Below are 16,532 nucleotides of genomic sequence, written 5' to 3'. Positions count from 1 at the left end.
TATGAACCACACAGATCTGCTTACCTGATGCTCCCAGGAACTAAGCTTGGAACCAACTGAATGAAAACCTATAATTATGTTCTGAAATCATTGGTAATTTTAAATCAGGTATACAAACCTCAGTGTTTACTGCCTATTTCCTATAAAGGACAGTTTTATCTGCTGACCTATGTTCTATTAGATGTAGAAAAAAATAGCAATTGTCCATATTTCTTCTGTAGGAAAAAATGTATAAGAATACCTAATGTAGGCCATAGACCACAGGAGTTGAGTAGAGTGGACTGTTAGCACTGATGTAGTCATGGTCAGTTTCCTCGATTATGATTAGCTTTATCCCCAGGAGTGGCAATAAGGAAGACTGTGGATTTTATCCTCTGCATTGTTGCCAAGATAGTTTTCACTGTTCATGTTGGTGCATATTAAGAAATATTTTATATCTTAACTGTTAAAAGAGGCAGGTATAAGTGTTTTTCAAGGTGGTCTAAGGTACTGGTGAAAAATAATGCTCACTTTAGTATGAATGTGGAGGACAGAAATAACGCATAAGGCATCCAATTCCCACTTATTTTTACTTTTTATGAATGTACTAGAGTTTGCACTGGAGCACAGCTAGGTATGAAAGGACTTTAGAAAAATGGAAAATTTTAAACTATTTAAAATTACTGCTTTTAAATAGTGCCAGCTTTGTGCCAGCTTGCAGGAAACACAAGCTGGCACAAGTTGTGAAATATGGAAATTTTGTATTCTGTATGTCTAAATACATTAGTTTTATTATTTTAATCTTGTCAACAATATGCTGGGCAGAGTAACCGTTTCCCAATGCTAATTTGATGAATGTAAAGGGTATTTCGATGTGAAAATAAGCCAGCACCATTACCCTATTCTATTAAGTACGTAGGTTATCTCTTGCAGAGCAAAACGTGAACACATTTCACATGTTCTAACAACACTGGCTAATAAGTGCGGAAAAATAACTTCCCATTTACTGCCGTCAGGCTGTGATAAAGCCTCACATGTCTTTGTGAAAAACATTTTAAAAACTGTTTAGTCTACCTTTATGCTCAAACAGGGACTCAATGAAAATGTACCCGTGAGCTTTTACACGTCATTACTAAGAGAAACTTTCCAACATATAGATATCTTCACTAACTCAGGCTCCTTATAACAATGTTTTTTATTTACTTGAGTTATGCCTTCTGTGATTAACCAAAACCAAACACTTAACACCTATTCTAGAAAAATAATTTTGGTATAATTTTTTTTGTTTTTACATAAGTTTATTTGATTACTTGGCTGTAATCAGTATGGTAAGGTCAAACTTTAAAGGATTTTGTTATCTTGTTTGCGTAAAGATCGTTTCCTTGTTGCCTGTGTTCATTAGCAAGAGTAATAAAGGCAGTATTTTATAAGTATGATAATATTTTTCATAACCTTTTACTACAGACCCAAAGTTCACTGTAACTGAGATAAAAGTGACACAGCCCAAGAGACTTTGATTTATTGACTCAGATTTCGAAAAAGAAATGTTTAATTAGATTTATTTAACACGTTTTGAAATTTATAGCAGGACGGTGTTTTTTTTAAAGTCTAAGAATTTTCTAACACTTTGCAAATTAAACAAACTCACTATGAACACTGAAAATATTGTTTGAGAGGACTTGGGCTAAAAAAGAATATCTCTCTAGCACAAATGCAACATACCAACAGATACTCAAATATTTACCGAACTAAGATCTGGGATCATGGAATCAAGCAAACACATTAATTACATTTATCTAGATATAAGCATTTTTTCCCCACTTGTAAAATGCTTTAGGAAGAACATGAATTTACATCTTTATAATGAAGCTAAAATTATGAAACTTTTTCTTTTTCAAATGTCCTAAAATTCTCAGCAAAGTGTAAAGAAAAAATATTTACTACTTTAGTTTTCAATGGACACTAATGATAAGACAAATCTAATTACAAAGTTGTAAATTGAGTCACAATTTGAATTGAATGCCTTTATGGTCATTGTCTGGTTGACATACAGTGAATTTGATTCTCCAATGAAAGGGGTTGTTGTCTTTCTCACTCTCACTTTAAGACACACACACTTAAACAATGGAGTAAAAATATAACTTAGGTATAGGAATAAATCAAGAGTAAAGTGCAACTTTTACTGCGAGGAATCCACAATACCTGATGAATGGAGAGCCATTCCCATTGGATCTTATGCTGCTTTAACTGTCACTCATGGAGGTTAACATGTTATCCAAATGAAAGCAGCAAGTGATCATCATGTAGCGTAACAGCAGATCACTAAGAAGGGTTTAGTTTAATTTAAGTTACAGGTGGACTTGCACTGTTTACTTGAGAATCAGATGGATAGTTTTAGTTTGGAGGGTGCAGTGGTCTACAAGGTTTCTTTTCAATATGAACTCAGACTTAAAAAGGGGCAACAGTTCCTCAGGAATTAAACGATCTGCTAATGATGGCCATCATACCCTTCTGAATTATGAGCATATTGAATCAGCTTAAGATTCCCAGCCCTCCATTGTACACAAATATTGTTGTGGATGAAACATTGACAGTTAGATCACTTGGAACTGAACAATTCCATGCTGCACATTAGGAACTTGAACAAAGTTCGATACTCCTTTTTGGGGAGGCCAATGAAAAATCTGAGGTGTATCTTCATGCTAAATGTTGTAATATTTCATGGAGAAAGAGCTTCAGCCTTTGCTATAAATGCAATATTGCGCAGACAGCAGATAAATGGTTCAGGTGTAGCAGACATGCCAACAGTTTTTGTGAGAACCTTTATTGGTAATGTAACCTATTGGTTTCCAACCTCTTTCGTGGATTGCTCCAATTCTTGCACCTACGCAAATTCTTGTTTATTGTTAAAACCATTTTAAAAATGTTTCTTTTGTATTTAACCTGAAAACTAAATTTATCATAGAGGATGTATTTAGTGATCAGGCCTACTTAGTGTAAAATCAGTAAATCAGCACTCCTTTATAATTCCTGTTTAAATGACACAGGAAACTGGTTCTGAATAAGGCACTTGATTGGATTTTCTAGTAATTTTCTTAATTTCGTCCACAATGTTTTATTTGGGATGTTTCGTCTTAGTTTCCTTTTAGCTATATGACTCTTTTCTAATAATAGAACTCTGCGGGTGTCTTAATAATTATTTGTGAATGGGACATGTCTCTCACAATTGAAAATGATTTGTTTGGACCTTCCCAATATTTACAATAAAATAATAATATTGTAAATAACATTTACAATATTTTGAACATTGGGAATGAGGAAAATGGGCTCTTGATAGAATCATTTTACCTGTAAAATTCCTCTCCTGGCTCTTCTAGTTACCAACAACTCCTCACTGCACAGTATGCCGTTAATGATAAATACATGATATCATCTTACAGGTGGTTACAGTTGTATTGTGTGCTGAATATGGCCCATGATAACTTAATCACAAGATTTAAAGGTCATAAGGGAGATAAAATAATGCACTGTATCAGAAGGGCCATAAATTACAAACTGAATTAAATTTGCTCAGAGAGATAATCAGTGGGGAGAGGACAGCAATATTTATATCTCCTGCTGCATTCAGCTTCTGATTAAAGGTCAGAAACGTAAAACAAACCTCAAAAAACTAAGTCTTGGTTTGTGCTACAAGATCTATCTTTAAAATGCTGTCTTATTGTTGTGGAGACATTTCTAACAAATGAAGAGACCATATTATCCCTGAATTAAGTAAGTATAGACCCTAGGGCTGAAACGATTCCTCGAATGATTCGAGTACCTCGATTACTAAAATTCCTCGAGGAAAATTTACCTGCCTCGAAGCTTCGTTAATTTATGTTTTATTAGTTAGCGCACCGTGTTCCGGTCGGGACTTCATTTGCGTTGCGCGGAGCTCTCACTTCCGCCTCTGAGTTGTTGACAAAAGCTAAGTCTCAGCGGCATAAAGTCCAATCTTCAAGATTGGCCCGTGGGGATTTTATTGATTGATGATAATGCCGACTTTTTATCGTTTTTGGGGAACCAATAAGCATCCTTAAAATGACTGGGGGAATGCCTGGAGTACGGCAGCATTTCTCCTCCGGGGCTGCTGGTTGAAAGCGAACGGCGGGAAGAGCGCTGAGGTGAGCGGATAGCCTGAACAGGGCGGGCGGCTGAGTAGCTGATGCTTACCGTGTAAATGTAGCTTTACCGACGAACCGCACAATAAATTTCATATCCCGGTCTGAAGAAACGGGTGGCGGAGCGCATCGTACATGGCTGGTAGATGAGTTTCTGAGTGACCAGTGAAGGTGTCGTAAATATCCCGTATTGCTTCCCCCCGTGTTCGTCCCCCGGTCTAACGGTTCGTCAGTCCCCTGGTCTATTTCCTCCCCTCCACCCCATCTTACGTTCGTTCATTTGCCCTCTCCTCCCACTCCAGGCACATTTCGCGTATTTTCAAACCCAAAGCGTGACAGGTTAGGTGGCAAGGTGAGTTTAATTAATCTATTAAACTCACTGAAGATTAATACATAAACTAAAAGCTGGATTGTAGACATTTTTATAAGCATATTTGTGAGCCTGCCTCTTTGTTATTACATTCAATATAATTTCAGATTTTTCTATAACTTTTCTTCTGGTTAACTTAGAAAGTGAGCTATTATTGTTACAGGTTAGTTTTCTAAACTACAAAAAAAGCAACTGTTAGGGATGCTCAAATATGAAAAATTGGACTGATACTGATATCTGATAGTAACACCGGTATTATGCCAGATTTACCAATATTTCATTTTATAATTTTTTTTATCCGATTACTCGATTAATCGTAAGAATAATCGATAGATTACTCGATTACTAAAATATTCGTTTACAACAGCCCTAATAGACCCTAGAATTGGTGCCAAGATAATGCAATTTAATAATCTCTATGATAAACTTAATAAAAAAGGTAGGTATATTGCCCACATCAAACAGATCAGTGCCTTATCCTGAAGCCAAGCCTGTTGGAAAGATTTGGCAGTGAGCACCTGCTTGTTGGCACAAACAAGCGGACTTTCCTCTCAGTATCTCATTCCTTGACCACTGTGGCTCATGAACATGCTCCCTTGTCCTTCTCCAAATCATTAAGCACTTGACTGAAATTTTCTACAATGCATATTGTGAAGCCACCAATTCTGGGAGAATATTGTTTGGACAGATGAGACAAAACTGGAACTTTTTGGCACCTCTATGTTTGTAGATGCAAAATTGAAGCGGAACAAGAAATGAAAACTCCCCCTACTGTGAAACATGGAGGAGGCTCATGTTTGAGGCTCCTTTGCTGCGTCTGGCGTAGGGTGTCTTGAGTCTGTCCAGTGTTTGATAAAATCGCATGACTATCATAGCATTCTGGAAAGACATATGCTGCCTAGTGTCAGAAACTGATCTGTCACGTCTTCCAAAAGAACAAAAACCCAAAGCACACAGTTGTGAATGCCTAACCAAAATATTAGGCTATTTTGAACTGGTTTTGTATGAACTCTGTTTTAAATCCTATTGAACATTTTTGAAAGGAGCTGCAACATGCTGTCTGGAGAAGGCTCCATTAAAAATGGACACAATTGGAGCAGTTTGGCCATTAAGAGTGGGTCAAAATACCTGCGGAAAGGTTGCGCAACAAAATATTAAGTTACAGGCACTGTCAGCTTTATTCAAGCCTGTTCCACTTGTTTCTTAAAATGAGTTTGTTGACCATAATTCAATCATAGTACCTGATTTTTATTCATTAATTTCAAATTTGTTTTATTTATTATTACCTTTGTAAGTTTCATGTTATATCAATGACTTGTGGGCATTTCATTAACAGAAGGGTACCACCCTTTTTGTCTGTGTGTGTATCATTGGCAAAATTTAGTAGCTAGTGATGTCACACAGCTACATTAACAGGTTCTTTAGATTTTATAGCTGACAAGACTTTGACCTAACCTTTGACTGCTTTCTCCTACATGTTTTTACCTTATTCCCGTATTTGCTAAAGCGTTTAATTCTTATGTTTTAATGTTTTAAAACATTAGTGTTTTAATGTATTATTCTCTGTTCTGAAAAGTGAAATTATAGCTGTAATGTGTGTGTGTGTGTGTGTGTGTGCGTGCGTGCGTGTGTGTATGCGTGCGTGTGTGTCTGTGTGTATATATATATATATATATATATATATATATATATATCTTAAAATGATACTGCGCAGAACCCTCAAGCTCCCAGGTCTCTGGTAGAGGACCCGAGCTCAGAGGATGAGAGAGAGATCACCTGCGGAGGGTGAAAAGGGAATTTTTTTTTTTTTTTTTTTTTTTATATAGAGTATTAATTTAGCTCATGAGCTGTTCACAAATAAAAGAGGCACAAGAGAGAATCAAGTATGAAGATCAGAAGGTGACTTATGGATATAGAGCAGTAAAAAAAGAAAATGCACAAACTCAGAGGTTCTTTCAAAATAAATAAAAAATAAATATAATTGGAAGAAATGGATTAGTACAAAACAGTTTGGTTAATTTAAATATTTTTATTTATTAGAAGCTTGATAAGCAACACAAATCTGATATTGGTTGGTTGTTATGTTGTGCTTTGTCCATTTTGTCTAACAAAGATTCACAAAATTGTTCTAAATGTTACAATAAGTTATTATGACAGTAACTTTAACAGTCGTCTTTTTATTTGACAGTAAAATTTTCACACACAAAGAAAGCTTATAAGCTAACATTATTTTACTTTTATATTACTTTTACCTACACGACACAAAAACATCAACAATGCAGTTAGTAGAATGAATCTGAAGTTTTACACAGGATTGAAATGGATTACACCATTAATTTACTTAAGTTAGCTTAATATTTTTCACACCAAAAAATATCATTATGAAGAGGTAGAAAATTGTTTGAACAGCACAAACAGCAGGGCAAATGAAAACCTGGTCCAGTAATCTCAGATGGTGAACCTCATCTCCAGAAAGCTCCTAGCAAGAGATAAGCTCTTCTCCGCATATGATTATTAAGCAATATAATTATTATGTGATTATTATATAGAATAATTATGTTTATTATTTTAAATATAGAACTATATCAGTGTTGAACTGTGGCTTCTCTCTTGAAGATGAAGTTTTTAGCAGAATTTACTCCTTTAAATTTAAACTTTGATTTCACATGTTTCTATGTTTGCGTTAGCTGTTATCACAATTTTCCGTCCAACTCTATATTTTCAGTTTTCTTGGATTTTTTGGAGCGCCTCCTAAATAAAAAGAAGCCAACAGTCAAACAAACTAATGCGGTCTCTACAATCAGCAAAGCAAATGTTGTGTTAAATCCAGTCTCAGCTTCTTTGATGGAGAGCCTCATACCAAGGACGTTCAGACTGTTGATTACGGTGATTGGTTCTTTAGTTACTGCAGGAAAAGATAAATACATATTTTAATTAATAACCTTCAACAGACCTTTAACAGTGAAATATTTCTAAACTTTGCAACGTTGCATTCTGAAACAAATACAGAGGCTTCCAGATAATCTAGCTTGTGCTAGTAAATTTGCCCAAACCTATTGTTGGGGTTATTTTGATCAGTAAAGTTGATATCAATCACATGTCCAACTTTGCATTTTTATTTAAGAGCATTTTGATCTGATCTGGAATCAGATCACCTTACCTTCAGGTTTAGGAGTTGTGGTAGATTCAGTGGTAGATGTAGTGGTAGATTCAGTGGTAGATGTAGTGGTAGATTCAGTGGTAGATGTAGTGGTAGGGGCAGAGGTAGGGATAGCTGTAGGGGTAGAGTTCCAACATTCGTGAGGTCCAGTTGCTGGATCGGGAAACCCGTTGCAGCTGATGATGGAGGAGTAAAAGGACACAGAGGCTTTGGGGGTTCGAGGCAAATCAGGGTCTGAGCGATTGACATAGAAAAGTCCAAATCTCTCTGTATAGCCAACAGCCCATTCCAGGTTGTCCAGCAGAGACCAAGCAGTGTAGCCAATGACATTCACGTCATCAAGCAAATAAGCTGCAGAAAAAAGAAACTTTTATAATACACAAAAACTAGAAATTGATATTTATTTATGTAAGTTTGAATATTTGATGAAGGCCTTAACAGATTTTATTCAGACCATAGATTTGCTTTCTTCTTAGACAGAAGTATCTTAGATGTCCTTAGATATTCCATGAAGTTGTTTTAATACCTTTCAGCACTTGGTTGATGTACTTTTCATAGAAGTATTTCCTGTGAACGTCATTGAGATCAACTGGTCCGTTTTCAGAGACACCGTTCTCAGTGATGATTATTGGAGGATTTCCGAACTCATGCTTAATAAATCTCAGCAATCTTCGGAGACCAAATGGGGTCATTGTCAGCCAGTGCGAACCTGACTCCAACCAGGTACGATCTCTAAGAAGTACCACGCCCCTGAAACAGGAATTAGTCCAGGATTTAGCTTATTAAAAATCCTGGACACTTTTAATAACAATTTTAGAAAATTTGGATAAAAGTATATGAAGTCATTATTTAATTGTAAAGCTGGCTTTTAAAATCCATTACCTGTCTGCCTCAAAGTGCTGAATTTCCCCAAAGTCTACAGGGAATGCCAAGACACTGCAGTAATGGTTTAATCCAAAATAATCATATGTGCCATTAATTCTCTTAATTTCCTCAGGAGTAAACTCAGGAAGCCTTGGAAAAATGTAAGAAGTTGTATGACAGAAAACATCAGTGTATGTAGTCAGGGTAAAACAAACTTAAGAAGAACCTGCATAGAGATTCCTTTGGACAAACTTTATGGTTTGTCCACAGCATTTAAAAATAGAACCCAAGTTTTTACCTGGATTTTGTCAAACCACCTGCAAGACTTTGCTCTAGAACAGATCTCTTCATTAGTGGGCTGTAGTCACCATTAAAAATGGGATGGGCATACCAGCCAAGATAAAACTGTGGACAGGGTTTGACACACAAAAATCGTCAAAAACATTACTTCACAAGGTTTTCTGTTAAACAGTGACAGAACAATATATACCTCAACCACACTTCGTGCAGCTTCATAATCCTCTTGCTTGTAGGGGTTTCTGGGTTCTGCCCAGTCCGCATTTACAGTGATGGAGACCATTCCATTTTGTGAGGCTCTGTATTTGTCATTGTAGACATGCCAGGCTTCTGCATGGGCTTTGATTATGTTGTGACTTACAATGTAAGGAAGAGTATCTGGTCGGTCACTGAAACCTGAAAAAACACAACAAAAAAAAAAAAAAACCGAATGTTGATTTTCTAATGTAGATGTAATTCAGACATTCTGCCAGTAAATGCAGAATATTTTCTTACTTAGAAGTACTACATTGACAAAAGTTTGACCTTCGATATGTTGAAACTTTCTAAAAGTAAAGTGCAATTCTGGTTAAGAATATTATACATACCTGGGGCATGTGTGCCTTGGACATGGCCTAATATTGCTATTATGAAGGGCTCATTGAAAGTGATCCAAAGTTGCACTTTGGGACCAAGATTCTCAAAGAGAACATCTGCATAATCCCTGAATCGTTCAATGATGGTCTCATTTTCCCAACCTCCAACGTCCTGTAGAGCTTGTGGGAGATCCCAGTGGTACAAAGTGACCTAATCCAAAAGAAAAACAGTTCGTAAAAAAGGTAAAACATTTTTCTTAATATTTTAGGAGAGATACTTACTTGAGGCTGAATGTTTGCAGCAATAAGGGAGTCCAGCAGTTTCTTGTAGTAATTTAGACCAGCCTGATTGATGTATTTGGTAGTACCGTCAGGCAGGATCCTTGGCCAGGACACGGAGAAGCGATAGTGAGACACCTTGACTTTCTTCAGTGCAGCAATGTCATCTTCCATCTTATTGTAACTGTTACAAGCAATGTCCCCAGTGTCATGCTGAAGTATATTTCCAGGAGTGTGTGTAAACTTGTCCCAGATGCTGAGACCTTTTCCACCTTGTCTCCATGCCCCTTCAATCTGTAAACAGGAAAATCAGAACTGAAGATGTGTCTAATTTCTTGTTGCAGAATATCTGGAAGGTTTTTTGTGTGGGGTGGCAAAAACAAGGACTAAAACCAAAATGCAAAGCTTGTTATTTGTGTTAATGCAAACCATTAACACAAATGGTTTGCATTTGTGTAAAATGAAAACATAAGACAACCTATCAAATTTATGGTTGGTTTCTTTCAACTAAAAGTATGCCAAAATAACCTCTTGAAAAATGGAAAAATAACTTGAAATGCGTCTCTGATGAACAGAACATGAATGAATGATTGGAATACATTTATTGACCTTTTAACCTCTGGTTTTAATTTTCAGATCACCATTGTGATATCAGTCTGGGTAGTTAACCTGACATGAACTTGATTTGATATAAGTGATAATAGCATTTGGATTATATCTGTCATGGAAGATTTTTTACCTGGTATGATGCTGTTGCACTACTCCAAATGAAATCCTTTTTGAATTCTCCATATAACATCTTTTCATCATCTGGTAATGAAAAGCCATTATCCTTCATAATATTGTAGTAGAGATGTGCCGAAAACTTAGGTATTCTTGGTCGGTGTATGTTATTGAAATCTATGTAGTGGAGACCAAACCCTAACTGGTACCCATGGAAGAACTGAAAAGAATCCATGAGATATGTTGCATAGCCTTTCACCTTGACTCCATCAAGTTCATATGCTGTTAAGATAGAGGTAAAAATCAAAAATTAGTTGTGAATGATCAAGACATTGTAATATACTACATCTTTTGATATTTATTACTGTACCTTTAAGAGCCTCATCAATATAGGTTTTGTAAAGAAATACTCTGTCAATATCATCATACGCCCATTCCATAGGAGTAGAAACTGAATTTTCAGTAATGTAAATATCTGGATCTCCATATTCTTCCTTGATCCAGTTGAGGAGCCTTCTCATGCCAAATGATACAGCTCTTGTGAATTCAATTGCTGTTGGTGGCTGATCAGTCATCTCTTCTTCTGTATAGTCTCTGTCATTTTGATAGGATGGTGGCAAAATTGCACCTGTAACATGGGTTACTATTCTAGAAGTGTAGTGATTCACACAGAACATATCAGCAGTTCCTTTGACCAAGTTCTTTTCCTCCTCTGTGAAAGATGGGAGTCTTGATGTTTTAAGACCTTGGAGTTCACTTTTGACCAAAACTTGGGCTTTCAGGGCCTCTGGATAGTCCCCATTCTTGAAGATTGGGTGGGCAAACCAGCCCAGATGGAACTGCATTGCACGGTCAGCAGCAACAAGATCACGAGGGACATTGATGTCTTTAGGTTCAACCCATTCAGCATTGAGGGCAATGGAAACCATACCTCCTTGAGAAGCGCGGTATGTCTTATCGTACGTGTGATATGCTGTAGCATGAGCTTTTATTAAGTTATGTGCAACTTCGTATGGTGCTGTTCCTGGCTCCTCCATGTTTGGAGGGATTTGTCCAGTTCCATATCCTAGCCATGCAAGTCCTTGAGGGTCATTCATGGTCATCCAGAATTTTACTCTGTCACCAAAGGTGGCAAAGCAGAAGTCACAATAATCATTAAAAATGTCAATCATCTGCACATTCTGCCAGCCACCAATGTCTTGTAGAGCTTGCGGGAGGTCCCAGTGATAAATTGTGACCATTGGGGTGATTTTTCTGGCCAAGAGGCCATTAATAAGTCTGTTGTAATAATCAACACCCTTTTGGTTCAGGGATTCACGTCTACCATTGGGAAAGATTCTAGACCATGACAGAGAAAATCTATATGACTTCACTTTCAAGGCTTGCAGCATGTAAAGGTCTTCTTTAAGTTTATTGTAACTGTCACAGGCAATGTCTCCAGTCACATTATCAGGAATACCACTACCTGGGGTCTGAGTGAATGTATCCCATACACTGGGTCCTTTCCCCTCCGCATTCCATCCACCCTCAATCTGGTAAGCTGAAGATGAGACGCCCCATAAGAAGTCTTGTGAGAAATTGCCATAGTGATACATTTGTCTGTCAAACTTTTTCTGTGGCGTAAATTTTTCCCAGACAGCCTTTGATGCCGATGGGACCTCTGAGGGTGGCAGTGGGGTGGAGCGGCGAGGTGGTGATATTTTCACACCTTCAAAATGATCTTGTTTGCGTGAAACAAAACCATTTTGCTCGATGATCTGAGCAAAGAAATATGCTGATTGTTTTGGTGTTCTTGGTCTGTTTCCATCTTCAAAATTTACATGATGTAGTCCAAATCTTTCACTGTACCCTTTATTTCCCTCAAATCCATCCATAAGTGATTGCACTGTGAATCGCTGCACATCCACTTTATCGATTTCAATGGCTGTAAAATGAAAACAGAAGACAATATTAAACAGTTATGGTTGGTTTCTTTCTGCTAAGCAGATGGCAAATAATACAGAAATTACAAGCACTAACCTTTTAGGGCCTCACTGATGTAACCCCTCATGTACTCTATTCTGCTAACATCATTCAGGGTGTCTCCACTGTCATTTGTTGGCATGCCATTCCCAGTTATGTAAATGGGCAGATTGTTAACTGCTAGATATTTTGTTTTAATGTGGTTCAGAAGAGACCGTAGCCCCTCCGGCATGGAGTAGATCCAGTCTGATGCTGTAGCAGGCCATGAGGGGTCCACTTTAGCCTGGAAGTCTCCAACTCCTTCAGGACCAGGGGTGCACCCACCTACACTGCTGCTCACTAAACGGGAGGTATAATGATTCAGACCAAAAAAGTCAGATGTTCCCTTGATCCTCGCCTTCTCTTCTTCAGTGAAAGATGGAAGCACTGCTGGCGCAGATGAGGGACACTCTTTAGCTTTGTTTGCAATCTGTGTTTTGAGAACTTCAGGATAATCACCATCTATGAAGATAGGATGGGCAAACCAGCCTAGCATAAACTCAAGGTAGCGCTCTGCAGCTGCCTTATCTTCAGGTTTGTTAGGATCAGCTGCCTCTGCCCAGTCAGAGTTTAGTGCAATGCCCACTTTCCCTCCCTGTGTCTTTCTGTAATTGTCATTGTAGACATGCCAGGCTTCAGCATGGGATTTCAGTATATTATGAGTTACCTGTAGAAATAAGAATTAAAAAGTGAAGGGTTATAGCCTACACAAAATTTAGACATGTTTGAAAGGTTTTGATGTGGTGATACCACTATGTTTACCTGATAAGAAGCAATCACATAGTCTTTTATTCCAGGAGCATGCTCACCAGTCCCATGTCCAGCATGGCTCACCACCCAGGGACTACTGAATGTGTTCCAGCTCTTGACCCTGTTTCCATATCTATGGAAGCAGAAGGCTGCATAGTCTTTGTAAGCTGCAACAATGGACGGGTTGGTCCATCCACCCTTGTCTTGGAGAGCCTGAGGCAGATCCCAATGGTAGATAGTGGCAACAGGCTGTATGCCAGATTCAATCAGAGCATTGATCAGATTGTCATAGTAGAGAGCTCCTTCTTCCTTCAGGCTGTCTTTCTGACCTGAGGGGAATATACGGGCCCAGGAAATGGAGAACTGGTAGGTGTTGACTCCAAGACCTCGCAGGAGGTAGACATCTACATCGACCTTCCTGTAGCTGTCAGCAGCTGTGTCAGCATTATGATTATTAAAGGCTTGGTTTTCATGACCAAAGCGATCCCAGATGGTCTCGCCTTTCCCTCCTGCTGCCCATGCACCTTCAACCTTGAAAGACTCTGTGGATGTAGCCCATTGGAAGCCAGTAGGGAATGCTTTAGTGAGGATAATATCTTTTTCCTGAGCACTTTGTTCACCATTTCTGCTGAAATGTGCTGTACCACTTTAAAAAATTAGAAGATCAAATATAAATAAGAATGAAAAAGCTCTCAATGTATTTGTAATTGTTTTACTTAAACTACTTCTTACCTGTCTACGGCATCCTGCATCTCCAGCTGCAGCAACACATCCTTCATGTCGCATCCAATAATATTCAGATCATCTTTCCATAAGACTGTTTGAGAGAATGACCGTCTTATGACATTGCAATAAATCCAAGAATACTTTTCCTCAATTGTGATATTTTAAGGTGAGTTATTGCACTTTTCACTTTATTCAAAACATTTCATTCACTAATAATCCTTTACAAATCCTTAATTCTTAAGCCTCATTAAGGTACTCTAATTATGTTGTCATTTTTCTTTTATTTCATGTTTGTTTTCAGGTGTCATTACATTATAAAATAACATCTGGAGAGAAATACTGAATAGTAGATACATTTCAAGATAATTCTATTGCCTTTCATATCTAATGGTCTTTTTTCTTTATCAAGTGTGAACGTTACAACATCAGTGTTGTAGTAGCTTTAGAAAATATGGCCCTTATAATTGTAAATGGTGGGTTGCCATTAAAAAAGAAAAATTTTGTACATATGTTGTGTAATGCTTCATAAAAAGTTGTTACTCCATTATAAAAAGTAATTGTAGCAAAATTGTTTTCACTGATTTTAATTATGAAATGAATTTGTAATTTTGACTTCTCTGCTCAAGTTCTTTTACTTTTTGCCTTTACACAATCTTGTTTTTAATCTGCTGATCTTAAGGTGTGATGCTGATACAAAGACCCATTTATTACATTAAAGGTAATGATTTACAAACTAAGCAAAACAGCTCAGTTATAATTTTTGGACTAAACTTTTGTTGAGCTTTTTTGTTCATGTCAGCCTGGTTGGTAGTGAACACCACATACCATTCAGCAAGTTTCCAAGAGGCTCTTGTTCATTGTGTGAACAGTCGTGAACTGTCAGCCTGTATATCAGGATTGGCATGTTTCCAGTGGAAATCTACAGCATAACAAGAGGCTGCAGTTTAGCTTTAATGTAAAACATAAAAAAACCCTCTATGAATGTAGTTTACCTGTAGGTTCTTCAACTCCTGTGCAAAGTTTGCAGAAGAAATGCAGCTGAAATCCATGTCCACCGACAAGAAATCAACCTGTATTGATCCGGAGATTAATACAGCAATGATAATTAGCATGGGAAGTGAGGAGATAACAGGGTTGCAGTCATAAAACACAGAAGTTATGTTTTTCCTGAATAAGTTGGCAAAATGCATCCAGTTTTTTTTTCTTTTCTTCTTTTTTTGCTTGCTTTCAGTTTTGGATTTCAAATAAAGACACAGAGGAATTCACACCTACGACGTTTATAAGAAGTGCAGACATCAAGTAAAGTTAGTCACAGCAAATTATTTCTTATTCACGTCTAACTCATATTACACTATAACTAATATTAGTTGCTCACTTCTAACTAACAGACAACTTACAGTTGTTGAACCTTTAAGTTGGGAAAGTGCAGCTTCATCTCTTCCTTTCAGCACAATTGACAGACTTCTCCCTGCACAAATGCAAATGCATTGAAGAAATACTTTTAAATAACTTTGACTGTAGTCAGTAATACAATAAGAAGCATGGATAATTTGCAATTCTTTTTCGATCTTTCCTTGTGATAGATATTAAGTCAATATAACTGTAGTGCATGTCATTTTTGTAAACAAATAACTCACCATTCCCAGGAAAGTTGTGATGGTAAAACTGGTAAATCTTCTTGTTGAGCTGGAGGATGTTTTGCAGATTGTGGTCACCTGCAGCCTGGCCCGCATGCAAAACCTCATCCAGGTCACTAAATGTCACCCATGACTGTGCCAGTGGCCCAAACTCCTTCAGAGCGAACTCGGCATACTGCTGAAACATCTCTAGCAGCCACTGACTTTCCCAGCCGCCATACCTGGACCTCAAAGACTCTGGAACATCTGACCCGTGAAGGATGACGAGTGGCTGCAGTCCTTCCTCCAGCAGCTGCTTCAGGAGGGTCTGGTAGCATCTAACTACGCCTGGTTGGGGTTTGCTTGAGAGGCCTGTTGGAAGGAGCTGGACCCATGACAGCGGGACTTTGAAGTGTGTCACCCCTTTGCTCCGGAGGTACTCAAAATACACTTTGGAGTTGGCTGGTATGGGCTGACTGCAGTCAAAGGCAGTATGTTCCCCATTGCTGGAGGTTCTCAGCTCGGGTTGTGCCAGGGGGCCTGCAAGAAGCACAAAGTCATCCTGTCTTTTCACCCCCCTACCTTGACTTCCAAGGATGCACAGAAAATACAAACACCCCAGCCACAATAGCTTCTCCATTGTAGCCTGACAAGGATGCACTGAGAGTTTTCTTTGTATTGCTATTTAAAGAAAATTATCTCTCAAATTTATGACATCTGTTTTTCTAAAGCTCTTCATGATGGTTGGATGGTTGTTCAAGTTATCTAATTTTACTGTTTTATTGCACATGTGTGATATTCTCAGGAACAATGCACTCACACGTTCAAAAAATTCCTCCTTATCAGTTATAAGACCATGTTTGAAGGTCTTCAAAGGTGAACATGAGTACTTGGTAAAAGAAACATTCAGGAAATAATGCAGCACATCCTTTAGGAAACGATCAGAGTTATATAGCTGTTTGTGTGGAAGCATAAGTTCCACATAGATTATGTGTCTTTACAACTCCTGGATTTAATTTATTTCAGACTAGG

General features: G+C 37.8%; 1 protein-coding gene across 1 annotated transcript; it reads right to left on the bottom strand.

Annotated features, from left to right (window-relative positions):
- Positions 1 to 7,202: 7,202 nt before the first annotated feature.
- On the bottom strand, positions 7,203 to 16,414 carry LOC106920698 (lactase/phlorizin hydrolase-like). Its single transcript, XM_088008393.1, has 16 exons — positions 15,439 to 16,414; positions 14,877 to 15,146; positions 14,710 to 14,803; positions 13,891 to 13,975; positions 13,171 to 13,786; positions 12,427 to 13,075; positions 10,778 to 12,331; positions 10,424 to 10,689; positions 9,688 to 9,978; positions 9,418 to 9,616; positions 9,024 to 9,226; positions 8,832 to 8,938; positions 8,552 to 8,683; positions 8,196 to 8,419; positions 7,802 to 8,020; positions 7,203 to 7,414 (listed from the first exon to the last, which is right to left on the bottom strand). Exons 1-16 carry the CDS (start codon positions 16,138 to 16,140, stop codon positions 7,203 to 7,205), a joined length of 5,823 nt encoding a protein of 1,940 aa, XP_087864519.1. The 5' UTR covers positions 16,141 to 16,414.
- Between the last annotated feature and the right edge of the window lie 118 nt (positions 16,415 to 16,532).

Source organism: Poecilia mexicana, unplaced genomic scaffold, assembly GCF_051168715.1.
Source record: "Poecilia mexicana isolate PSO_F unplaced genomic scaffold, ASM5116871v1 scaffold_2, whole genome shotgun sequence".
Lineage (NCBI taxonomy): Eukaryota > Metazoa > Chordata > Actinopteri > Cyprinodontiformes > Poeciliidae > Poecilia > Poecilia mexicana.
Note: the sequence above shows the minus strand (reverse complement) of the source record. Positions and strands in the feature narration are given on the sequence as shown.